General features: G+C 39.7%; 3 protein-coding genes across 3 annotated transcripts; 2 read left to right on the forward strand and 1 right to left on the reverse strand.

Annotated features, from left to right (window-relative positions):
* The first annotated feature begins 2,321 nt into the window (after nucleotides 1-2,321).
* LOC128719849 (probable serine/threonine-protein kinase DDB_G0282963) lies at nucleotides 2,322-15,295 on the forward strand. Its single transcript, XM_053813488.1, has 7 exons — nucleotides 2,322-2,826; nucleotides 9,078-9,397; nucleotides 9,944-10,257; nucleotides 10,320-10,451; nucleotides 10,671-11,129; nucleotides 11,831-14,479; nucleotides 14,950-15,295. Exons 1-7 carry the CDS (start codon nucleotides 2,322-2,324, stop codon nucleotides 15,293-15,295), a joined length of 4,725 nt encoding a protein of 1,574 aa, XP_053669463.1.
* Nucleotides 15,296-16,672: 1,377 nt separating this feature from the next.
* LOC128708620 (general transcription factor 3C polypeptide 3) lies at nucleotides 16,673-19,362 on the reverse strand. Its single transcript, XM_053803599.1, has 2 exons — nucleotides 17,905-19,362; nucleotides 16,673-17,833 (listed from the first exon to the last, which is right to left on the reverse strand). Exons 1-2 carry the CDS (start codon nucleotides 19,360-19,362, stop codon nucleotides 16,673-16,675), a joined length of 2,619 nt encoding a protein of 872 aa, XP_053659574.1.
* Nucleotides 19,363-24,257: 4,895 nt separating this feature from the next.
* LOC128719887 (serine palmitoyltransferase 1) lies at nucleotides 24,258-26,090 on the forward strand. The gene is made up of 6 exons (XM_053813525.1): nucleotides 24,258-24,308; nucleotides 24,378-24,865; nucleotides 24,962-25,289; nucleotides 25,372-25,607; nucleotides 25,722-25,851; nucleotides 25,914-26,090. Exons 1-6 carry the CDS (start codon nucleotides 24,258-24,260, stop codon nucleotides 26,088-26,090), a joined length of 1,410 nt encoding a protein of 469 aa, XP_053669500.1.
* Nucleotides 26,091-27,397: the final 1,307 nt, after the last annotated feature.

Raw genomic sequence — 27,397 nt, forward strand, 5'->3', positions numbered from 1 at the left:
CCAATACATTTTGATGAATAATGCTATTTCGCTACATCAATTTGTTCTATTGTTCACTAAGGCGTCAGATTAATGGAAAGAAAATAAAATACTTTTCTCGCCTTCTTCAAACTTCGTTAATGTCTCCCCGGATGATCATGGAAGCTCTAGGCCCCGAGAAACTGTGCTTTGCCAGTTGCTCGAGAGATTCCCAAGACGAGCATGAATGTAATCTCCCCACAGTGTCAGTATCGCTAAAGAGAGCCCTTTTTTCGGTCTCAGCGCACAACTGTGCGAGCGCGTTCGGAGAGCGTGGGCAAGATGAGTTTTCTCACTGTCCGCTGAATTTAGTAGCATCGCGACTTCTACGGCATCAAGATCAGTGATAGAAACAAGAGCATCGGCAACAGAAGCAACAGCTACGGCCTAATACACGTATGGCTTTGATGTGCCGGTGGTGTCGGACGCCAAGTTTGTGTGTTTATGGTGATTAAAGTGGGTGTTGGTGTACTTTAATGTTCAGTAGACCGTGATTTTCGTCTATTAGCTCTTAATAAAGTGCCACTGAAAAATTGTTGGGCGACTTGTGATTCGTTAATAGTGAATTACTTAATGTACTCTTTTTGTCTGAGACTAATGCAGTGCATTAGTACAGCTAATGTTGTAGGCACTCTCTAGATTCGAATGTCATTTAAACTAGGGTTTTCCGGAATCGAGTGCACCTTGATGTAATCAATGAAAGGCGGCAATGCGTTTTCAATGTGAAGCATGTTTAATTGAAGGCGGTGGGGACGGTGCAAATCATAGGTGTGGTTGAATGGTGGTTGCAGAAGGCATCAAATTTCTCCACCGAGTTATTTAACTTTAAAGTGCAAATGAGTAGCGTAAGCATCATGAGAACGGTAGAGTGAAACGTGGCATTTACATAGGAATAGCATCCGGGAGATTACATTTCCCAAAAGCCGCTCATCAAAGAGCAGGCTTAACATGTGCAACAATGTTCCCGCACATAATGATCCCCGTGTGTTCCTAACATGTGTGAATGTGTGATGTGGATATACGAGGAAGCGTATATTTGTGGCTATGCTCATGTTAACCATAGCGAAGGTTCATGACATCGCGGTGATGAATGATCGTTAGCTTAAGTTCATTCTCATGCACGTTTGATTGCTATACGTTTTTCAAGCGGCAGAGTGGCACCTATTTGCATCATACATCAACCTGAAAATGGACACTACACTGACCGATCGTGAACGTGCACTTTGAAGTTTCTTAGTGTCCAGTACAATTTATTTTCAAACTTTGTCTATGTTTAACGACTCCGACTATCCAAACGCACACAACGTGTTTATAAATCGTATAACTCTAACAAGGGAGTTCATTGAGTTGGAAACAATGATTGTTGCCTTGAAGCAAAACCCTTTTTTATATTCAACTCATATAAATACTGACAGCAATATTCTAAACGATTTTTGTTTTAAACAGCATAGCAATGTCTTAATTAAAAACTATTCTTCCAAAATACGTATGCGAAAGCATGACCATTGGAAGGCTTTCTTACATCTATTACTCGGCTAATGGAAACACGCAAAGGAAACGAAGATATCTATTAGGCTACACCGCAAAAACCCATAAGGAAATTGATCGAAAATGTGCTATGCCGTTTCGGACGGGGGCTCGCATTTTTAGGTCCAATAGGTGACGGCCATTGCCACAAATGGTGAAGCAAGGGGGAATTTCTATCCGCTTCCGAAAGAAAAACAACAGCAAAAAATCAAGGGTAAAACGAGCAGAAAGTAAAGGGAAAACTATCGGTTTCGTTGAACTTTGGTGATGGTAGCAAATGCGGTGAAAAGGAAATGGCCACGCGAAAGGGAACCACCGTTTTGTAAATAGAAGCCGCAGTCAATTATCATCTTATTGGTGACAGGTGTGCTGGGTCCCGTGAGCGTCGATCATACACTTCCCGAGTTCTGTACTTTTAATTAGTCCTGTTGAAATGAAAATTGAAGGTTTGAAGGAAAGTAAAAGGGCAGATACATTGCTTCCTACAGAACAATGCTGCATCATTTATTGAATCATTCATAGTTGATGGCTTGCACTGCGGCACCTCAAATAAGTTTCATGAGACGAATGACAAAAAGGAAGTAAAGAAATCTGATCGCAAGTGAAAATTAGTTCCTGGGACTTGTACCACAGGACGGACCTCACAGAAATAATAGGAATTTCTTCTCATTTAAGGCCATCTTACGTAAGTAGTGCGAGTGTGAGTGTATCCAGTAGGTTTCGTTTTTAACTGTCACAATACAGTGGTGAAAAGTGTTCTCTAGGTTTTTGGCAAAATGTGGAACAAACTGTTCAAAACTAAATCGAAATCATCAAAGAATCTTTCCAATCGCTCGTGCTCGTCTGGATTGGAAATTACGCCACCAAACCCAGGACCTTCGAAATCCACCTCTAATGGGCTTAATCTTGTGGCCCAGTACGAGCAGTATGGCAGTAGTTTTGGCGAAATACCGGAGCCAGTGCGAATGCGACTACGCACCGATGCACACGATCCGAATGCACTCGATCTTGCCAGCACCACGAACCATCGCGATTCCATTGGCGTAGAAATGTGCGGCATTCCGATGCGCCGGTCGAAGCTATCCAGTGCATTTAAAAGTTTAAGCTTGAAACGAAGTGCTTCAAAAAGTCGACTCAAATTAGTTACTAATCCGCTGGAAGCGGCTAGTGGGCACGGCACGGTAGTTACGGTCGACACTGATGATACAGAAAAGAAGAACCTTACCGACTACGAGATCCTTACCGCCGGCAAACGGGCATCGCTGAGACCGTGCAAATCAGGTAGGTCTGGAGGGTGGAAAAAGGAATTATTCGGAGCTGGTAAGCTTTCTACCAGAAATTGCACATAGTAGGGGTTGATTGAAAAAAAAAAACCATGGTGCACCACAATGGCCACGTATGGTAACCATACGGTGGTTCAACGACGGAAAGTAACTGCCCATTATGCTTGGAGAAAGCTCGCTCCCTATCGGGTTTTAAAATTCATCAATCACTCGATAATTGCCACCGGGCTTAATTAGGTTGCTTCGTAATTAGAAATACAAAATAGTATCCACCGATTGGAAATTGAAGTAAACTTATTTGGACATTCAAATCCCTTGGCATTATAAACGCTGTAAGTTTTTGCAGAATGGATCAAAATAGCTTACCTTTAAAAATAATTATCTCCCTCTTTTCCATTATGAACTATATGACCAATAAATATGATTTGAAACGGAATCATGCACGAAAAGATCATAAACCTAAATTAATGATTTAAAAAAAATGGCGAGAATGGGGGGAATGACATGGCATCAGTCGTTCCTCGTTATCATTAGAGAATACTTAAACAGGTCTGCAGTAAAGATGTCATTAGGTACAGGTACAGAAATACCGCTTAACTAAGAGAGACACACACTCAGAAAAGTAAGGCTTAATTCCACCACGGTTGCATTATCGCTTACATTCCGTTCTCGAAAACTTTAACGACAATCTTGTAGATTTGTTCAGTGAGCTTTTTCATTCACCACAAACCATTAATTGCAAAGTAAAACATACCCGCAAAGGAATTGTCCATAAAACATCTTATAAAATTACCCACTCCTCCGAAAGTGCCTACAATGCGTCCCTTTATCGAGACAGTCTGGGGTATACTTTAATCTTACCGACACCATGTCAGTGGCGTCAGCGTTTGCGCTATCGATGGACACCACGCAGAGGGTGCACATGGTGTGTGTTTTTCTACCTCGCTCGTGAATGTAATTCCTTTTTAACTATATTCCAAGGTAAAAAACCTCACGACTGGCATAGCTGTATGTGTGTGCTCCCGGAGGAGACCGAGTGGAAACGATTGAAGGAAATGGGTCAGGAAAAAATGATATGAAGATAAATCAATCCGGTGTACACGCACAAATAAATACGAACCGGGCCAAAATGTGTGTATTGTGGCACCGCGTTGCCGGTGTAAAAGGAGCATGAAGAAATTAAATACAACATGGTCCGATTAAAAATCCGCCCGTACCATGTTGGCCTCCTGGAGCGATAAAAAAAAGTCATTTGTGGTAAAGAGCTGGCTGCGCGATGTTTATGAGGCCATATGGCACGCTTATGATGGTGAACTCGAGATACATGCATTACGCGAATAATAAGTACGTCGCAAACCTGACACAGCTGCCAAAAAGATCTCAACATCTTACGTATCAGTTTGAACATTGAACCGGGGTTAGACCTCAAGGTTACGATTTTGTGGGCAGAATCAGTAGAAGGAAAAAAATGTTGTTTCACAACAAAATGTGAATCGTAAATGAGGCCGAAGAATCAAAAATGTTTGTCGACATTATAATCATGAAATATGCGCAAAGAGAACATTTGGGAAGGGAAGAAAAAGTAAATCTCAACTGGTTTCCACCGAGAATTTGCACACAGGTGCTGGGAATATCATGCAGATAAGACAAAAAACTCGCTTGAATGTTGTTTTGCACCAGACTGTTCATATCAAATATTCATGAATTTTTACCACAACATGGACATCATAAACGAATGTATCGTCCAGCGTTTAACCGGTTCGTTGGGATAAAGTAACCGATAATGAGATGCAACCGCGTGATTTTGTTTGGGGAGCTTATCGGAACCATTTGAATTGTTTGACGATTAAAGATCATCAGCCATCATTGAATAGAAAAAGGAACATTCTTACGAACTTACTGGCTGACCATCAATTGATGGCTTTGTGTTTTGTTCCATTTGATAATTTATGGGACCATACGGAAAAACGTCTGCAGTAAAACTAAAACTAAAACTTGATATTTGGCACTATTACGAAATTATATTAAGTTGTTATCTATTCCATACATATTCATAACATTAACATTTTCAAGATTGCTGAGTATATCGGATTGATCAGTCCTAGAAAATCCTGATCGCTACGAAAAAAGCGAATGACCGAAATGGGCTTTTTGGAAGTAATCAGCAAACGGATAGAAAAACAAACTTTAATCAGACCTCAGTTGAGTATAGTGAATATTTTTACTGTTTTGGAATGATTAGTTGGAAGTTCATGCTTTATACAATTTTGTTAAAGAAAAATCTGTTTCGCATTTCATGACATTCGGCAGGCGAAACCGGTTTCTCACGAGTAACGCCAAACGCTTCAAAGTTGTCGTTCCCATATTGTGTGCACTGTTGTACAACTAGTATCTGCTGCACTGGTTGGAAAAAAAAATCCCGAATCGACGAATCACGTAGATATCCTTTTTTGATTTGATTGACCACTATGTGCACCATTTTAGTAGCATTAAACATAACCAGAAGATGTATCTCTTTTACTCTCTAGTGAATAAAAACGTTTTAATATCTGTATGTAACAGAGATAGGTGAATACGAATTTGATGTGCTCCTTCCACTGCACAGTAGAAAAGAGATGACAAATATCGATCTCAGCACGATAAGAGGGAAACACTGAACGCTCAATGGTAGACATATGTAGCATAAGTCGCTAAATGGTAAACTTGTTTTCGGCAGTGACATGTCGATTTCAGTTGTGTCGACATCGAGTGCCCAAGCAAAGAGCGCTGATTGACTACCCGTTAGATTGATTGTGCTGCGAATGCTGTATTTGGATTAGTGAATTTGTATTGAGAGGTTATCAGAATTTCTGCAATGTGAAATAATGACGTAATTTAATCTATATGACTTTTAAACGAGTGCGAGAGTAGCTGGTACAGTGTATTCAATCACGCGTATCAGTGTCTTTATGTTGTGTGAAAGGGAAACGAAGTTTCTGAACCCGTGTGAACCTCATTCAAGTTTAAGTCAACAGTATGGAACGCATCAAACTCAGACGTGTTGTGTCAATTGAACATGTGATGTGCACTATTTCCTTTGTTCTTAATAAACTACGCCTGTTAGAACCACTTTTCATGTTTGCGCCGCATTTCTACTGAAAACCTTTTGTGCAACGACGTGATCGTGAAGAAATTGCTTCGGGTTCGATCAATGGGTTAATTAGAGTGAGTGAAGTATGTACGTGTGATCAGTGCCATATATAAAGAGTATAATGATGTTATTAAACTCTTAAGCATTGCTCGTCAGAAAGAGCGATTTGTAGAAATGGTGTTACATGAGATGGTTACTTTCGTTCGTTGATGATTTCATTCCAAACGTTTACATACGCGGATACGCGGATAATGCGTTCCAGAGAAATTCGCGGATCTCGAGTTTCCTCTAAACCATCGTTTATAACATGTCGTATTAAGGGATCGTCTACTTATTCTCACGCTACGAAGCACATTCAAAGTTGATATTTATACGATTATTTCAAGAATTACAATAACATGTAATGAGATTTATTTTTTTAATTATGGAATGTGAAGTATTTTTTGAAATTTGGAATTTAAAAATTTAGTATTTAGTGCAAAACTGCATGAAATGTCAAATTTTTAAAATTTGAACCGCGAATTAAAAAAACCGCGACTTTAAAAAATTAAAGTCGAGAACCGCGTAATAGGGGTATTGACTGTATAAGAATCGAGTATAACAGTCGTATGTACGAATCTAGGACTAACGCTGAGAATCGAGTACATGACACCAACGCAAACCCCTAAATGGGGATTAACTAACAGTGTCATACGGAGGGAGTTGCTAAGTGGTGTGCAATATTTGCTAAAGTCATTTGATCTTTGCCCTGAGCGAAATATGGAAAGATGATCGCAAGCTATGTGTCAGTTATTCCATCGAAATGAATACCCGTCTAAGCTTCAATGAACGTGCCATGTAAACCTGAGTTAAATATCTCTTACAGATAAGGGAACAAGGAACATAAAAGTCACATCATGCAGTATAGTATAGAGTTCTATAACGCTATATCCACAATGTTTCATAATTTTTTAAAATTGATAACAATGATCTCATCGTGGAAATATTCTTCGAAAGAGTTGCTCAATTCAACACAAACCGGACTTAAGAGATGATGAAAGCGTAAACAAACAACAATCCTTCGATTTTTGTTACATATTGAAACATTTTTGAAGCAGACACGGTGTGATAAACTTAGGAGCAAGAGTGTGTGAAGCCAACTAACAACAAATCCTGCTCAAAACAACTCGCTTGGAATACAAATTAAGCGGAACGCTCAACATGTGACCCAGTGGCTTTGAATTTTTTTAGCACGTGTCTAGCAAATAAGCTTGCACACAAACAGTAACGGATGGCAAGATCGAATGGAACCTGATGAATGTTTTTATTGTTCTGATCTAAAAAACGCGATGTGTCCACTATATTGGTAAACTATTTCTAGCTCCAATAGGCGTTCATGCGTTTGTTAAAAGAAGGTTTTGACATTAAATACGTTTTAAGAGAAAACGGCGCCCTATATATTCACAATGCAATGTAGTGCAATAACACTACAGAGTACAGTGGAGAAAATTTATAGTTTACATCTTCTATGGTTTACTGACCTTAATCAAAATAGTTTTATAGCAGATCATCCAAGAGCTCAAGACAGTTCAGCATACACTGCTATAAATTTAATAGCTCTAATTGTAGCTACCGATCTAGCTGGTCTGGGCAGGCACATTAGGGTACAATAAATTAAAGTATTCACAATATACAGCGTGAAAAGTTCGATTTTTCAATTGGCTAACAGCTAACTAAACAGTTGAAGTATGTTTAGATCATGTTGTCGCTTCATATTATTTGATAAATAAATTATTCAGCTTCGAGTAGGACCGTGTGTTTTTCTTTATTCATGAAAAACGGCCAGACCGTATTGCTTGAATTAGATTGGAGACATTTATTTCTTTAAACAGTGAAAGGGCATCTTATCCCGGGTGTACTCTACCGTACAGTTGGACCGTGTTAGTTTGTAGTAAAGTAGTATAAATAATATGTTTGCTATATTTAACCTGGTCGCACTGCTTTATTGCAAAAATAAGCCAAAAATTTTCCCGCAAATGTTACTTGAATTATTCGCTAATTTGTGCATCTTTCTTCTAAGTTGTCGCAGGTGATACGTAATAGATATGTAAGTAGATGCATAATGATATCTTCCAGACTAAGTGTCGAATCGAAGAAAAAAGTGCCCTAGTAATGGTGTCTTATTTATTTTTATTCATTTATTACATTTATAACGGTTCTTAACCTTTATATCATCCATATGTTACACTAAGGATAGTACAAATTCATCAAGGTTTTTCCTCCGTATCTTTTGTCTTATCTACTTTAAAGTTTTTTTTATTTTTTATCGTTGACACATATTCGTTAATCCCGGTTATTTCATTTGTAGACTCTGGTGCTACATCTATTTCAGCTTTTGTTCTGTAAATTGAACTCGCAAATTATATCATCATACTTCAGCCATTTATTGGCTGCTGTGTGAGATTAAATTTAAAAGTAGAAATAGTCAAGTAAACAATTAATCATAATTAGCAACTGTCATGTAGCTCTTCGCTGTAAGTGAACGGATTAAATAATTAAAACCTCAACAACAAAACGAGACCTGGTAACTTGAGTGCAAAAATGAAGGCACTACAAATGACAGGTTTCGCGCTGGACTTCTATATTTATTTGCTCTCCCACAGGCGGCTCGCCAAATCCACAGGCATCAGATGGCGCGATAACTTGTCTTTGATTGAAGCTGCGCGATATCAAATAGCCTTCGTCTTTGTGTTCACTTGTTGTAACAGATGGATAGGCGGAGCGAGACCACGACTGTCGGATACGCCTGACTGATGTTTTAATCATTTTTGCTAGGGTTGGATGGTATGATTAATAATTCTACTAATACCGCGGCTGTAGTTCACGCGGGTTTAAAAGGAAGTAGCAACATGCTCTAGAGAAAATAAAAGGGAATTAGAAGATTGTATCATGTTGTTAAATCGAGAGTGTAACATTTTTATCATGTCTGTTTAATCGGATTATTGAAAGACAGTAGCTGAAATTGCTCTCCTACGCTACACCCAATTACAATTCAATGAAATAAATTTCATTTTCGACATCAAAAATAAACACTTAATTGTTAGTAACATATTCCCATACCACACTGTTTCGTTTTTCAGATAATAATCTTAACGAAAAACAACAATATACAGAAACCGAAAAGGAAGAGCCTGTCTACATCGAAGAATGCAAGTCTTACAAAACGTTCGACCCCTCGTTCGAACCGCCACCGAACCTGGAACTGCAACCATGTCCAATCTGTTTGAGGAAGTTTGCGCCGTTATCGTTGACCAAACACACCAGCATTTGTGAGCGAGTTCAAACGAAAAAACGAAAACCGTTCGATTCTTCCCGTCAGCGAAGGGAAGGCACTGAGCTTGCGTCTTACTTGCCGAAAAATTTTGGACTCCCACAAAAGACGGTAAGCTCCTCAAATGAGGTGAGTTTTTATGTGTTTCATGTGTTATAACATCGAATTGTATATGAAAAATTTAAACAGTTCTGTTAAAGGATAATACCTTTTTTTCATAAAGATAGTATTGAATATCGGTGAAGTATACACAATGATGTAAGGTTTAACGTAAATAACTGTATGTAGTTAAATAATGTAAAGAAACTCAGATACTATCATATCATATCATATCGTATCTGGATCCATATTGTTTTAATACAAAAATTCTAATGAGCAGAACTAGTTTTCAACCTTTATTTGCATGCTGTGTGTTTCATTTGCGCATGTTTGCTAATTTTCCGCCATTCGTCAGCAATTTTATCATTTTATAAGAAATACTCATTGTTCTTAATTGATTACACGAAATATTTCCTTGTGTGTATGTTCATTTCAAAGTAAATCAATCATTTTATCACATTATTTTCGTTGGGGCATGCGCTAACTTTCTGTGATAAATGTTTTCTACTGAAATGTGAATATTAATGTCAAAATGCGTTATAACCTTAATGTTCTAATGATGTGTACATATTACAGGCTATACCCGTACGGAAGTTAAGTCTCAGCAAAACACCTACATTTGAACGTAAAGAATTCAGCCCTACAACGATGTCCACGTCTATGCCAAGTGCTGCGTGTACGCCAAAGCCGGTATTAAAAAGGAGCATGTCACAACAGAACGAACCATGTCCGTACTGTGAGCGCTGTTTTGGTATGAAAGCGTACGATCGACATGTCGAGTGGTGTCGTGAGAAAGCACTGCTGAATAGAAACGTCAACAACAACCAAACCATTTCAGCTGCGAAAGAAAGGCTCCAGGCTAGAATTCAGTATAAAGCTCCACAAATACGGTAAGCAACCGACAGAGACCATGATTTTCACGAGTGTCTCAACGATTTTCTATGCATTGCAGATCGAAACGTGCCTTAAATCGAGAAAAATATTCGGGAAGTTTGAGTTGCGGTGGATCTACGAACAGCCTAGCAGAATTAGATTTACACATGCCACGTCACAATTCGATGAGCTCATCTGTGTCGAGCGATAAGTAAGTCGAAAATGTTGAAAAATCACATGAACGAATGACAAGTGCAAATGTATTGTGCATTCCGCCTCGCAAAACCCTAATAATACGACTGTACTAACTATATCTTATTCTTATTTTTCAATGCTTCTCATTTTGATCCATCTTTTCATTTTATCGCATGATTTACTTTTTCAAACACCCATCCTCTATCCAATACCGACCTATCCATTTCCATCCCAGCAGAAAATTCCATCTCTCACCACATTCATTGCAGCAAAACTCTTTGGGCAACATTCTTAGCCTCACCAAGGAACCAAAAATCATCAAACGCGAAGAACCCAAAAAAGGCACGAAACGGGCCAAGACATTAACACTCAGTAGTGAACGACTGCCTAGCGATACGAACAATAATAACAATAACAACAGCAACGTCACTAATAAGAATAGTAGCCACTGCAATCACAGCTACCATACCAACAACTTGAACAACAACCGAATTGATGCCGGTTGCCGTACTCATCTAAAAAATCTACTGAACCGTTCCACTATAGACAGCAATACGACGGTGCACAAGCAGCACAAACAACTACGGACTACCGAGCAGAGAGTTGAGAAGTTCGAAATCATTGGCCATAACCATAGCGAACGGATGACCCATCGACCGGTCATCGCGCAAACAGTACGATGTACGAGCAACAGGTTGGTTGGTGGTTTATCTGTTTCCATGGCCAGGGTTAACGATCAAGTGTGATTAGAGCTAGTGGCCGTTCATACGAGCCGTCATTGTCACCGGTACCGGTAGCACTGTATTCATTTTGCGCTATTCAAATATCTATTTCGGTTCTGTTTGATGTGTGGGGGATTTTATAAAATTAGATTCTTTGTTGCACTTAGAATTACGCAGACGCACTTTACCCCGGCTCCAAGGTCAATAAATTGAAATGGAAAAGTCTTTATTTTTATGCGCTTTAAAGCAAGAATCGGTAATTTTTCGTTTTTTATTTATATGTTTACACGTGTGGTTTTCACGGTTTGGTTTGATTTTGTACTAAATAAAATGATTAATGCACTTATGCTAGTTATGTACATACTTACGAAAAAGAGTAATTCACTGCGTTTCGTATACCAACACCTTCGTTAGTCAGGTATTCTTCTCGTCAATTGCACTCAATATGCTATGCATCAAGTTCATGAAATGCATTAACCAGACAATGAATATAGACTATACCACTTGACGGACGCTTCGCTGCATTTATTCCTTTTCATGCTTAAAATCTGTAAACCATAACTTCTCCAAAATCTAACAATTTGTACAATAACGTGATTTGGCACGTAATTGGATCCAATTCGAACTACGATTTTGTTTATTCTTTTCTCCCCCATACCCGTTTCACTACCAGTGGATACAGCCCAGACCGGTACGATCCATTCCTGTCTGCTAGACGGCAGCTTGAGGAGTTGTTTTCTCCTGCTACGTCCTTGATACATGCCAGCTCCCCAGGTAGTACTACCAGCACATCACGGCTCAATCAGATGAGCACTAATGGTAGTACTGCTTCCGACAAATCAACTAATGGTGGTAATACAGCGAAAAGTACGCACCACAATTCGAATTTCCGGCGAGCGTACTCTTTGCGAATGCCACGCAAAGTGTCTCGCCCGATGTATGTGGAAAAGGCAAAGTCCAACATACAGAAGGGTATCACCGACGATGGTCCGGTGTCACCCAATTTTCTCAAATCCTCTGAGTATGACGAATTGCCGATAAAATCGACATTTAATGCTCTGCAGATGACGGAACCGAAACCGAAATTGCGCGACTCCAGTACGGTTCGAAAGAATCTTAAACTGGATATCAAGGATCCAAATAATCCTGCCGGTGGTGAGATACCACTGTCCAAAACGGATTCATTGGCCGTATTTCTTAAGTACGAAAATGAACTAGCATTCAGCGAGAAGGATATGAAAGATAAAAGTAATAGTCTTAGCAAACGAACGTCATCGTTAAGCGCAGAAGCAAATCAACAGAAGAAACAAGACTTGCTGAACATTGTGCATCCCGTCGCGAAGAATAATGAAACCATTACAACCGATGAAGAACAAATAAAGACTACGAAGCGAAGCGTTCCAACGGTCGAGCACGAATCAGTTAAAAAACAAGCGCAAAAGCTAATTCCAATTAAGCTGGAGCCTATCACTTATAACAGTGATAATGTCAGTGAATCTGTTAACATTAAACCGATGGTTATTTCACTGGACGCAATAATTGGAAAGACTAGTATTACGAAACAGAAGGAACTCCAAGTAGACAACGATAATCGTGCTGATACTAGCTATATCGATCCAAAGCTTATAAACAAATGTGATAATTTACCTATAACTCTGGTCAAATCTTCTACTAAGGATATCGATGGTAGTTGCAGCAGCAGGAATAGCAGCACTCTAGGCAACATATCTGCAGAAGGAAAGCAGTTTACATTAAAAACTGTTGAACCGAAACTGGAACGATCCGTTGCACCTCCACCGCCTCCACGAGTTTCTATAAGTGTGGCACCAAAACCCCCAGAACGTACTCGTAAAGAAACTAGTTTCGATTATAGCAAAACCAACGATGGCCACATCAGCAGTACTGAAAGCAGCACAAGCAACAATAGTAGTCCCACAGCAAGTCATTCCTCGACCCCAGTGGATCATAGAGTTAACCAAAATAGTACAAACTGTGACAAAAGACCACAACTTACTCGACAGGATCGAGAAGATTCGGGATACCGTACCGGGCATGAGTTAGGGCAGTCGGATGCACAGGAACAGTCAAAAAACCCTTCCACACCAACGTCGACAATTAAGAGAGATGATCAACCCAAACCCAAGAGCCCTGGATTGCCAACATCCTACAACCTTGACAGGCTGGTATCACCAAGGTCAACGTTGAGCGATTTTGTGAACACACGATCACCTTCAAGCACCACTACACCGTCCAGTTCTGATAGTCGTCGTGATCGATCGGTTATATCTTCTGCGCTAGAGCATTTCGACGTTGATGAATTTATGCAATCTCTGGAGGATTTACATCGACGGTCGCCAGCCAGTGCGAAGGATTATAAACATTCATTGTTTGCCCGTACAAATAGTTCCGTCAGCAGTCGTCGTGCTTTGACCACTCACAATGATTCTGCCAATGGCAAACGAAGCAACAGCCTCGACAGTGGTCATAGCAAAGTCGTCGTAAACTCAATCCATTACGCACACAATAATGAAAGTAGTGGCGTGCCACGCGTGGATGTGTGTGTGCGGAATGGTAGCGGCACAGCCAGTAATAATAACAGTAGTAATAGTAGTAGTAGCTTTAGTAGTCCTAGCCATTACAGCATCAGCAGTAACTCTTACTATAACAGCAATTCGATTAATAACAAAACTCCACATAATCACAGCACAACAGCTGGCAATGGCCTCGAACATTCAAAGGGTGCTGAAGTTGTTCAACCGCTAGGACAGCAATTGAACAACATGCGAAACTCACCAGCCATTGCCCGTCGAAGAATGAGTGAAGACTCTGCAGCCATTTCTCTACCTGCCGTACCAACGTCATCTAGTAACGGCCCTGCTGGTGGTAGTACGTTTTTATCTACTAAGCAAAATTTACCCAATATTCATAAACCAACAGCGGCGGACCCCGCGTTGAACGGAAATGGCAAGAATGTGCAACAAGCTACAAATCCGTACTACTCATCACCAAGTCCAGTAAACGGTAGGAACACTAGCTACAGTAACAAATCATATCACGCTAACCATACCACCAGCACATCATCTTCAACTCCAACTTCTACCCATCCTACCGGATACATGTACGAAGCACGATACCAAACGGATTCTTTTGATCATCTCGAGCGTGATCTATTAAAAAGCGTACAGGAACTAAACCGTATGTGCGGTTCCTCGTCCTCAGTATGCTCGATCGATTCCGAGGAATTGTACAGCGTAGAGGATTTTCCACTGAATAAGCGATCTTCTGAACGATCGCAGGCCAGTGCTGATTCAGCGTATCGCAGGTAGGTATCGTAAATCTATGCGATCTTCACACCATTCCCATGATAATTTAACAAACCTAGGATTCACACAATCTTAGTAGCATCAACAGTATCGCTAGTACATCTATGTATTAGCAAAATAATATCTTTTGAATATAACCAAAGCATAGAAAACAACAATAACTGGGAAATAATGTATGAACAATTTAATATAACGTTATACCTTATCAAACTATTCGAATCAATCGCATAATTTTTATGTGACGTCTGTCAATATTGCTGATTTCATAACCGAATAATAAATTAATACATATAAAGAATGAATGAAGCTCTTCAAGAATTGAAATCATTTCATCCAAAACATATGAAGAGGTGATGCAGTACATGCGCATGGTTTTAATAAATTGTTAACGATGGTTGCCTTACTAACAGCTTTTAATTATGTCCCCTATTTCTTCCGACTTTCCTATCACCTTTTTGATGATATGTAGCAGTCTATCCACGCAGTCACCACCAGATTATGCACCCCCTGTGCCAATACGCCAGGTACGACCGGGTTCACGCAGCTCTACCACCAGTCAGAACCAACTTGCGCAGTCAACGACAGACAGCTCCTTCAACAGCCTTCCGCTTCACACATCTCTTCCGCCCATAACCAGTGTTTCGGTCAAGGGACACAAGCAGGAATCACATCCTTACAAAGATAGCCCTGACGGGATTCCAAATCTGATTATGAATCCTATGTCCAAATTTTGCCATGAATGTGGTGCGCGGTTCATGATCAGTAGCGCTAAGTTTTGCATGTCGTGTGGCGTGCGACGAATTACGTTGGAATAATTTGAATCTGAATTTGAAATGAAACAACAAACATTAGTTTAGCCAAGAAATCAATGTAATTTAAAAGCTTCTACAATTCTTACTAACCGAAAAAAGTTATACTAAATTAGATTATTTATGTTACCACAGCAAACAAAAGGTTGGATTGTTTAGTGGTAGTCAGTGATGCTGTTAAAAATCGTATATAGATAATGTAACAAAACTTTATAATGCACCGCATATTAACAAAGACTGAGAATTGTTTTACCATTATTGGATGGATCCCGGTGAGAACACTAAGTTGATAAAATTATTCATTTCCGCATTTACTACCAAACTCTCACATTTGCTAGTGTTGCTTGGTGAAGACGAGCAATAAAAAATCACCCACAAATTAATTTATACTTCTGTAAGAACAAAATAATTACCATAACAAAACACGTTAGTCATCATTTCTTCAATTTAGTTTACCGGATGAGAAAAACAAATAAACGTAATATACTGATTACAATAATTTAAGATATAAATACTGCAAATATCTGCGTAACCACATTGCAAATGTGCAAGCATTGCCGTAATCATCGTGAAATATTGGATTACGAGCTTTGGCGATTTTTTTTTGTTTTGTTAGTTTTGCGTTAAAAGGTTTATTCGTTCTGTTTCGAGATCTTTTCATTTTTCAAATTTATTTTAAAGAAAACGAAGACATTTACAACAAATTACATTTAAGAAATTGCTATTTAACTGTTGTTTGATTCTATAACCGATACAACTTTTACAAATATGGTTTTGTTTCGTTAACTCAACAAACTTAAGCGTTTACAATTCATGAATGAAAAATCAATGAAAATCATTTTACTCTGCACGACGTTTTGTTGATCTTATCATGGCGTCAATGTGAAACCTTGCTTGAAATGTAAAGAATAATGATTTGCACAGAACTATTAGTCTGAACATAAATCATGTGAGTAACTGCTGCCTGCATATCAGGCAACGGTATGAAAGAGAATTAAGTGAGATCAAAAAGAAATCAAATACACAAGAGCTTTGTCCATCATAACAATTCAGCGTGAAATTTAAAATGCAAACATTGCCTTGAAAAGAATATAGCATCCCTAACTAACGGAGTGATCCATTTGATAGATGACTAAAGTGTTAATATTTTAAAACATTCAATAAAACCAATAACATGTACCGAAGTGTTAAACAGATCTTAAGACTTCCGAAATTAGGAAAATTGTAGGGAAAATCAAAACTGTTGCATTTCGTTAGCAAAATTCATCAAAGAGTTCGTTGGCATAATAACACAGATGATATCAAGTGAGAAGTACTGATTGTAGTACTGATATAAAATATGTATGTATGTATCCTATCAAATTAAATTTCTAGTTTTATAACCTATACTTGAATATACTCATGAAGATATTTACGGGCTAGTTCATGATTTCCACTATGTTTGTAGATAAAACTTAAATTGAAAGCAGTCTCAGCTTTCAAATCCAAATACTGCGGATTATTCCTAACGATCGGACTGTCGAAGCTTAACACTCGTTTGTAGTAATCGACTGCTAGATGAAGCAGCCCTAACTGATGATACATTCGACCCAAGTTATAGAAAGCTTCATGACGCAATTCTTCCGGTCGGTCAGCGAGATACTTTTCCATAAACACGTTCGCTTGTGCGATTAGCTGTTGCTTGTGTTTGGTGAACTTTTGGCAGGCGATTTGTGTCAGTGTGACAGCGATCATCATCGCTTGCAGCGGATCATTGGTGGCGAGATATATTTTATTGTATTCATTCAGGGCGTACTTATATGTAGAGCAGTTGAGATGATAGTTGGCAATCAACACCTTCGGATACATTCCGATTATTGGCGAACGGAAAAAAATTCGTGACAGATAGCGTTGGTATCGCACGTCGCCGCTTATGAACACGACCAAATTAAACAAATTCCAAAGCTGCGGATGGTTGATCTTCGTTTCAAATGCATCGCCCTTCAGGTTGAACAATGGTCGAATTTGATCTCGCATAATGTTTAATCCAAAGGTTGGATCCCGGTTGTAAATACATGCCGTTAGGGCAAGCTGTTGCAGTTCCGAGCGATAGCAGTGAAACCGTTTAGAAGTCTGCAACGTAAACACCAGCTTCATGTAGTACGTATAATCGCGTTGTTCATCAGCCACGGTCAGCAAGCGGAGGGCGAGATCCCATTCAGTTTCAAGCGATAAATCGTTCCCTGTTACGAAATCCGGTACGCCTTCACCGAGAATCCGACTTTTGTTCTCATGGTACTTTACGTGCGATAAAACCGCTATATCCTGGCGTTTTTTAATCTGGTAGCAATGTCGGGCGACCAACATGAAACCTGCCTCGAGAAACTCCTGGTAGCGACCAACTTCATGCAGCAACAGGCACCGCTCGTGAAGCACCTCCGGGTCTAGATAATCAACTTCGGGATTTTGTTCTAATGCTTTCAATGCTTCGTCGTATTGGCCCTTTTTTTTAAGCAGTGCTGCAAGTGCTAATCTTGCGTCGAGATAATCTGCCAGCGAAACTACCTAGAAGTAGAGCGGATTAAATTGATAAATTAGTTAAAGCACCCGAAAAAGTATTAACTGTGCGTCATTACCTTTCTATAGCCTATAATAGCCTCGTCATAATTATCAATCCATCGAGAACAATCAGCATAGCGCAACCAAACCGCAGCTAGCGAGAACTTTTTGCTTTTGATCAACGGTACCAGCAGCCGCAGCGCATGACGGTAGTATTCCTCCTTCATCAGCGCCTCAGCAACATCTAGAAAACAATCGCCATCATTCTCTGGGTCAATGTGTGCGAGAATATCATCTATAACTTTATCAAAACACTGTTCACACTTCAAATGCACCAGAACTACTGCTAGCTTCGTACGCAGATCAAGAACTATGTCGTCTGGAATAACGATGGAGAAGTTTGGACTCATCTGAGATTCCTCTCCAACCCCGAGTTCGTAGTTGTACAGTTCCACGCTTGCGTGCATTGCAAGAATGTCCAGCGCTTGGCGATAGTGTCCGTTGGCAATTAGCAATTCAATCAGCAGATTAATGTCCTCCATGCTAAATTTCTCCGGCGCCGTACTATACGCTCGCTGCATTGCGTCCAACGCTGCACCGACATTGGTTTCTTCGTGAAACTTTTTGGCCACTCGTTTTGCAGTACTGATGAGAAAATCGGCTTGTTCTTTAGGGATGAACGGGAGCATGTTATAGTAGTACTTTAGTGCCTGCTTTTCGTCTCTAGTCTCCATCAGCTGGGCACGTTTGAGGCGTATGTCTACATTTTTCGGATTTGCTCTAATGCCTCGAGTGTAGCATTTTAATGCCTCTTCTACGTTTCCGCGAGTGATAAATATTTCAGCCACATGTAACCATTGTTCCGAATCGGAAGGATTCAGATGTGCTGCGATTAGCGAATACTGCAGATACTTTTCCGGATCATCCATCTCGTGTATCTGGGCCAGCGTTATGAAAGGTTCATGGGCCAAAGGGACCTGCCGGATGATTTCCATACAGAGATCTTCCGCAGTTTTTATGTCACTCCTAGCGTAGCACAGGTTTGCTTGCCCCATTAAACCTTGTAGTGCCGTTGGAAGGCTACGTTTTTGACGTCGCATTACCGATTTGCCTTCTGGTTTGGTGGAACCTTGAAAGTTACCTTTCAGAATATCACGGCGTGAGTGGTTAAGATCTTGGAAAAAGGAGGATTTCTTCTTTCGGCTCTGTTCGATTTCAGCATCTTCGTCGTCCATATCATCTTCCTGCTGCATCCGTGCCTGGTACTCTGAGAAACTGATTTCCCGGGCTACCAGCTTCTTGATTAAAACTTCCCGCTGTTGTACATTTTCGTCATCCGTTTCCGATTCCGATTGGGCGGAAGAATTGGCACCGGTCGATGAGGTCGATTGAGTGGTATGTGATGCCGGATGCATCATTACGGGCTGCTGTTGCAGTTCCACAAACTCGGAAAGTGCCGATTCATCGACCTCATCAACTTCGAGTTCTTCAATTTCCACGTTGGATGTATCAAAATCGACATCACTTTCCGACATCGTGATTTCCGTTTTTCACGTATCGCGCGCGATTCACGTATAGATTAATTATTGCGGCAATGCGGCAGAACTGATACTTCGGTGGTAAACAAATCACCGCAGCTACTGTCGAATGAGCGGGCTACTGTCAAAGGAAAATAATAAAGTGGAAAAAGGACAAATAGTGGTTTCATGTCCTCCATCTCTGCCGCACACGTGTTGACAAGGTTCATAGACATTTTTAACAGGATCGATAGATAAAAAGTAAATGAGGCACCCAACTAGCATTTTGGTCAAATTTCGATCAAATTAACATTTAAAAACGCAGAGTAGGTGGTTTCATTTTGTACAAATAGAAGATCTAAAGATTAATTTATTTGTATAATTTGTCATGGGCTAGTTACCTAATTTCAGACGAGCAGCGGAACCATTTCAATTCGCTTACGGCAAAAAGACTGTTGGTTGAATGCAAATTAGTTTTATCAATTCATAATTCCAAATCCGCTCTAAGCTTGGTTCCTTTTCGTAGCTTCTGCACGTATAAGCAGCAGAGCCTGGATACATTATTGAACTGCAGTCTGAGCCAATATAGTGACAGCTTTTAAAATTGATCAAAAATTACCACAAACGTATGACAGCAAATGTGTTCGTCTAATAAGCGCCGCAAAACAGCCACCTAGACAGCATGCTGCCTAATGTCAAAAATTTGATCGTCGGGTCGGCCTGAACAAAACTCTTGGCTGATGTGACACCGCTTTGCAATTTCTTCGGGCGCGGAGCCGTGGTAGGAAAAGTCTTGAACGTTTTCTACAAATGCTAGCGTAAAATAGCTGTTGTGACGGAAATCGTGCATAGAATCGTGTACCCTTGGTGGTGGTCAGTTATCAGCATTAGTGTATGCCAGGCCAGCGGATAATTGGCAGAACACATCGGATACAAAAGTGCTTGGTTTTTTTTTTGTCCAAGTGTGGATAATATACTGCAGTAGTTTATTGTGGTGGTTCGGTGCGTAAGCACAGGCAACGTTCTCGAGGTGTGTAGCGGGGTGATATTTAGAATTCCATTTGATTCATTGGTCGGTGATTTATTCCTGAACGTAGGGAAAAACTATACGATTGGGATGCCTGTTGGACTCCCGTAGTATCGGGCGGTGAAATCAGGGTAACCGGTAAACGCGTGAGCGAAACAGAGCGAGTCCGGACGCGTGCGGCGCGTGGTAGTGTGATGTGTGTTATCAGTATATTCGGATGACTTTTCGGTGAATCATCTGTGGATCGGATGATCGAAGTGCCGTGTAAAAAGCCGATAGAGTGCCATTGAGATAAATGGGAAAACGGCATGTCAAAGTTGTCCTCGAACGGTTGAATCAGCGCAGCACATTGCGAAAGAGATGGCCAACGATGTTTTTACAGTAAATTTAGGAAACATCCAGCACCTAATCGAAGGAAGCCGTACACATGTTCAGGTGTGGAGTTCGCTCTTCTCGACACGAAACCCGAGCGTATGGGTGCTTCACGTGCTTATCTGCATGAGTCGTGATTGGTGGAAATGAGTCACATTTGCACGAGTGTGTATGCGGACCGCTTTTTATGGATACACCTATTTCCACCGCCATCCGCCTAAATATTGAATGTTACAACACTCCGTCTAGAAAGCTCTATGGGCATGCCTTTCCGCTCGAACTGACCTCAAATATAAACGCAGGGTAGATGTTAAACTTGTTTTAAACATTTGGCTGTTGATCGTATTAATGTGATTGGTGTTTGTACGATATTCAAAAGAAAGATCGTACATTGACAACATTGCGAAATACTCTGCATATTTAGATTTATGGTAAAACATGCAAAACACACCTTGAAAATTGTGTCGAGAGCTAAATGTAGAGTTGGAATTGTTTATTTAAGCCGAAAGTAATTTTCTTATAGCGTTATTATAGTTACGAGTCTGTTTATATTAATTTAATCTTTTCACTAATTCCCTTTGCTAGACGTTTATGAGCTTTCACCTTTTTTAAAACCACCGTTACGTTCGATACAGTCCATAACATAAATATATGATCATTTTTTTATGAAAAACGTTTGAGATCGATCAAAATAATGTACAATCGAGTTTCTAAGCAATAGAAAAATACGATTTCACATATTTTATGTGTGAATTGCTTCGTGTACTGTAACTACGGTAACGATGATTATTAAGTGCTTAAGATGCGAATCACAAGTTTTGATTCCTTTCACATGTAGAAATTTTTAGAAAGCTATTCATCAGCAGCTGCATAATCGTTAGAATATTATTGAACTGGAACAAAAAAAAAACATTGAGAGACATTAGGCTATTCCCGGTGTAACTTTAAATGCACCGTGAGTTTTAATAATGGAATGTAACAATGTAGCACTATTTTGTATTGGTTTGTGTTATGTTAGGGAATATAAAAATCATATATGCACAGTATTCTCATGGGGCGCCACTGCTAATCTCTTGCACTCTTCGACTGCTAGGGAATCGCTGGTGGCCGTCTACGATAAGTACAAGTGCAACAAACGATCCCTTTTCAAATTGATTTACTGCTGCCCGATCATTTCAACCTCAAATTTCTTTCTCTGCTACTTCAACCATGGAAATACATACAAAAGCAACACTTTAAAAGGGACTTTTAATTGTGAAGGCCTATGGTTATTAAACTAAGCATTTCTTCCTAAGATCGTATCGTTTACTTCACTTGCAATTACAGAGCGAGGTGTGGTAGCAGCCCCGTAACACACTTTCAAAAACATTTTCCTGATAAAACGGTTAATAGTATGGTTAAAATTACGCAAACATAGTGCGTATATGTATAACTATATTCTCTTTAGGCAATATTACATTTATCCATTTCTTTAACTTGTTCTTTTATTGTCAAAAACACAAGAGGTCCTATAGTTACGCTATGAACTGTACAACGGATTTGGTGATCGTGCAACGAATGCCAACTACAAAACCGGGACAGTTGAAGCCAGTCGTGGAGTAATGTTTTTGTGCTATTAATTGCTTTTGCATGCAGTGTTTGTGCAAAAAACATCTTACATAGTACAATTACTTCTTGGAATGTATTAACAAACCCTTTACTCACTTTCCTTTTTTATACCATTCCTTGATTAGCACAAGTTAAATCAAGATTAGGTCAACAGAGCTGGTAGTCTATGAATTGGCCCTAACTAGCACAGTTTATAGCATCCAATTGAAAAGATCTTGACGCATATTTAATGCAGTAATAAGATCAAATCTTTAATGAAACTCAAACCTCTTCTTCGTCATGGAATGTCCAAAGAAAGCGTTCAGATTTTGGGCATAAGAGAATAATAATAAACTTTATGAAATAATTCATTGGCATTGATATTTTAACATATACAAGTTTTACAGGATATATATTAGGAGCAATAGGGGAGGCAATGTTCTTGACTTCTTCAATGACATGGAAAAGTCTGCAAAGATAGTACGTCGAATTATTAATCGTCAATCGTTGTGTGAGAGTCGCGGTTTATGGATTGGGTAGGGCAATCTGGTGTTGTAAATGTTTTATGACCTCCCAGTACCACGTCGCCCTCAACATTCAGTTACAGTTTGGATGTTTTCCAATGACATGGATTTGTTGGAGTTAAAACCCATTTAACACTATGCGAAGGTGTTACGTAGAAATGGAAGAAGATACACATATTCACGCCTCTAACCACACTGGCAACAACTGTAGTACACCAGTATGAATAGTAATGGTAGACATCTATTATGTTATTGATTGGACAATGTGTATTGCTGAGTCGGAAATCAACATAGTAAAAATAACAGTTGTTCCATTAGCAAAATGGATCGCATTATTCGGTTCAGCTTTTCGTACTTTAAATGTTCCCCAAATGTAAAGTAGCAGAACATACTCGGGATGGATTAATGTCATGCGTTCACGATGTTCTGACCACTTCCTGTGTGTGTGTGCGTGTTTGTTGGTATGTTCCACGATACACATGTTTGTAATGACACCGAGGTCGGCTATCGATGACATCGAAATCACGCGAACGTTGCGGCAAAGAAGAACATCACATGGGTTAAATAACATGCCCACATTGGTGTTAGATGTTGCATGTTATAATGTTGTGTGAATTTTTCCGACTAATAACCTACACGATTTTCCATTTTGAACGATAGTTTAATTCACTTTTACTAAAGAGTTCAAATTCGCCCATAACGAGGTGCACATCCAGTTAAATGCGAAGCTATAAATATTGATATTAATTTGGTTTTGATAACATATCAGAATTTCTTATCCGAGACCGATAAGTGAAATCGTCTTATATGATGTGTTACTTCATGATATAGATTAGAAAAATTGTTGGATGTCGTACCAAAATGGGGGAATTTGTACTGCATTCGTATATTACGTCATTTGAAATACACCTTTGATGATGATACAGCAATGTGTTTTACTTGTAATCGAAATTTACCAACCATTACTTAGTTCCTATCTCTTCTTCTTTTCGCATTGAGAATCGATGATCATTGTTTACCCCGGTGATTGCTTAAGTACCACGAAGGCTCAAGATCGACCCTGCGTTAGTAGCACACATTACATAAAGTAAATTTACATTCGCTAAACGGCAACACCTAACGAACGTTAATTGACATAGTCAGTTGTTGATTTCGAAGGCTATTCAAAATCTTTTTTCATACTAAATGGATTTTAATCCATACGGTATAAGCGGTAAGAAATCATGGTTAATAATTTTCTAATGCTTACCATGCCTTTTCATTCCAGATCTTGTCAAGAAACAGCTTTGCATAGAAAAAACTGTGTTGTGCATTTGAAAAGATAACTATTGGAGGCCTAGTTAACGGGAGGTCTCACAATCAATCACGGGTCAGCAGATTCTAACGTTGGTATCACGCACAAAATGGTCAACACGCCGTACATAATCAATGAAATTTATGACATTCTACAGAAGGTAATAACGTTTAATTTAATCTATTACTCTGTAACTGTTTGCGTCACGTGCCCATCTTTTCCATTCTAGTCCTCTCCATTCGAACTGACATTGGAAGCCTTGCTGGCGTTGGGTGTGATATGGATAGTGTTCTACAAACGCACGACGAAGAAGCTGCCAACATCCGACGAAGATATTCTTGCACGGTGGACACCGGAACCGCTCGTGGCAGAAGTGCCGCAGGATCACCCAGCACTGAAGACGAAAATCGTCAACGGTCCGGTTGGTAAACTGGTGAATGTAAACGGCAAAGAATGCATCAATATGGCTACACACAATTATCTCGGGCTGGCAGAGGACGAAGACATTAAGCAGGCAGCGATAAAGAGTTTGCGAAAGTACGGTGTCGGTTCGTGTGGCCCACGCGGATTTTACGGTACGGTGGACGTGCATCTGGAGTTGGAAGAACGGTTGGCGAAATTTATGCAAGCGGAGGAAGCGGTAGTTTATTCCTATGCGTTTTCAACGATAGCCAGCGCCATTCCAGCATATTCCAAGCGGGGAGATTTGATATTTGTGTAACTATCTACCTGTTACTTTGCACTTATCTTTTGAAAAACACATACTGTCCGATTCTTTATTGACTTATGCTAATCTTACGTATTTATTTGCAGGGATGAATGTGTGAATTTTGCTATCCAAAAAGGACTGGACGCATCACGAAGCAAGATTTTCTACTATAAGCACAACGACATGGACGATTTGGAGCAATTGTTGCAGAAGCAACAGGCGGAGGATAAGCGCAATCCGGCAAAGGCTAAAAAGACGCGCCGTTTTTTGGTGGCCGAAGCAATCTATATGAATACCGGTGAAATTTGCCCGCTGGCCCGTCTGGTGGAACTGCGGGCCCGTTATAGGCTACGCTTTTTCTTGGACGAAAGCATATCTTTCGGTGTGCTGGGTGAATTTGGACGTGGACTGATAGAGCACTGTAATGTGGATGTGAGTTGCCAACAGTTTTAATTGATGTGTTTGATGCGCAAAAAAATTTGGCTATTAATGTTATACGATTTTTCGATTGTAGAAAACGGAAGTTGATCTGGTATCGGCCGGACTTGAATGGTCTGCTGCAACGATCGGTGGATTTTGCGCCGGGTCATCGTTTATCGTCGAACATCAGCGGCTTTCCGGTTTAGGATATTGTTTTTCGGCCTCGTTACCACCCTTGCTCGCACAGGCAGCAATCAGTGCGCTGGATCGGTTTGAAAGCAACCCACGAATATTTAATGAACTCCGAGAACGCTGTCGAAAGGTTTCAGAGTAGGTATTTCCAAAAAAAAAAAAATCAAATCAGTTTTAATCGATTTGAATGGTGTGATCGCAACCATTGCTACCTGATGATTGATATATTTATTTCTAATCTATTTTGCACAGAAAACTTCCTCAACTTAAGCACTTCCAATCGAGAGGTGATGCTTTATCGCCAGTGAAGCATTTATATCTGAAACATCAGCATGAATGCTGGGCCCATGAAAAGATGCTTCTAGACGAGATTTCTACTGAGGTATTTGAACAATGCAAAAAATCGCTCTTTTTGTATTGCCCTAATACGTTTTATTGTTTCAGTGCATAGACAATGGGTTAGCTGTTGTTGCAGCCGAATATCTGGAAAACATGGAGAAGCATTGTCCGAGACCAAGCATTCGGTTAACGGTGAATCGTTTGCTAACGGCTAAGGAAATAGACGATGCTTTCCGAATTTTGGAGCACGTTTCGGAAAAAGTTCTAGCCAGTGCGGGTTAAATAAGCTTTTGTAAGATACACCCATAGGATGATGCTACCGATGACTTAAGCACATACATACACTCAAAATACACACATCCACACGCTATCTATCTACTCAAGCTCTCGAGTCAATAGCACTGTTTGAGGATAAGGAATTAGACGAACAGATTCCAATTAAAAACTATTATAAACGGTACCACGTACGCAGATAGAGCGGATCGGCACGTTTCGGGTCGTTTAGTAGCTTCTGCTCAGACACTTCCCAAAGCACAACTTAACTTGTTTGGATATAGGGTTTTTAAAATTCCTACTACTTGCAGGCTATGAGGAAAATATAAAAATACATATTTCACTAAAAGAACGAACGCATACCTAAGTTAGTAACTGGCACAACCAAACACTACCAGATAGGACATAGAAATCGCCACTGCTATATGATAAACAAATCTTGTGTTCGTGCCACATGGATCAATGTCATCATAGTTATCGTATGGTTTGAGTCTGTACATTAGTCATAGTACGTTCCATTACACTGTTTCAGATAGTAAACGGAAAAGGTAGACCCTTTAGTTATTTTTTTTATGTGTATAAACATTCTCACGAACAAATGCATTGTTTTTTTTTTTAATTCAGACGACGTGGTGTATATTTGTGTTGCTTTCCGATACTACGATCATTTTTTTCAAACATTACTTTCGTTGGCCAGCATTTTGTTTAGATAGTAGCTTATTGTGGTTGGGCGTACGTTGCTTGAAATTGATGTAACTATTTATGTTTATAAACCGACGAGTTTGTATGTAAATGTACAAAACAGAAACACAGCACCAGTATCATTAATAGCTTGTAGATTTGGTTTTAGGTTTGTAAGAGATCGCGTGTTCGTATCGTGTTAAGGTGAACTAAAATAAGCGAGGAAGAGCGAAAATATAGCCCGAAAGCACTGGAAAGATCACTGGCAAGGAAAGGAGCAAGTATTAGTAACAAGCGGTAACAGTAACGCGGTAACAGAAGAGACGACCCATTTAGAGTCAGAAGCATGTGTGGAACCGGGCACATATGTGCTGGTTTGGTTCGATCAAATGCTAAGGCCTTAAGCTTCAGAAGCAAATGCTTGAAGTTATGTAATAACGAAATTCGTGCGACGATATATGGATTATTTATGAGTGTTTTTATCGTTTTGTTAATTCCCAACTGGTAGCAACCAATAATTGTCCCGTCTTTTGCTGTATGCACTGCACACAATGATTTACAATGTTTTGTTTCTCTTTTTATTTGGGAGAAAGGATTGGCTGTGGCCGTTTTGAAGGCGGACAGGTATGACTTTT

This window comes from Anopheles marshallii, chromosome 2, assembly GCF_943734725.1.
Source record: "Anopheles marshallii chromosome 2, idAnoMarsDA_429_01, whole genome shotgun sequence".
Classification (NCBI taxonomy): Eukaryota; Metazoa; Arthropoda; class Insecta; order Diptera; family Culicidae; genus Anopheles; species Anopheles marshallii.

Coding starts and splice junctions, on each gene's coding strand:
- LOC128719849 (XM_053813488.1), top strand. CDS start 2,322: ATGTGGAACAAACTGTTCAAAACTAAATCGAAATCATCAAAGAATCTT. Junction 10,258..10,319: donor TATAAAGCTCCACAAATACG/GTAAGCAACCGA, acceptor TATGCATTGCAG/ATCGAAACGTGCCTTAAATC. Junction 10,452..10,670: donor TCATCTGTGTCGAGCGATAA/GTAAGTCGAAAA, acceptor TTTCCATCCCAG/CAGAAAATTCCATCTCTCAC.
- LOC128708620 (XM_053803599.1), bottom strand. CDS start 19,362: ATGTCGGAAAGTGATGTCGATTTTGATACATCCAACGTGGAAATTGAA. Junction 17,834..17,904: donor CTATTATAGGCTATAGAAAG/GTAATGACGCAC, acceptor CTCTACTTCTAG/GTAGTTTCGCTGGCAGATTA.
- LOC128719887 (XM_053813525.1), top strand. CDS start 24,258: ATGGTCAACACGCCGTACATAATCAATGAAATTTATGACATTCTACAG. Junction 24,309..24,377: donor TTTATGACATTCTACAGAAG/GTAATAACGTTT, acceptor TTTCCATTCTAG/TCCTCTCCATTCGAACTGAC. Junction 25,608..25,721: donor CGCTGTCGAAAGGTTTCAGA/GTAGGTATTTCC, acceptor TATTTTGCACAG/AAAACTTCCTCAACTTAAGC.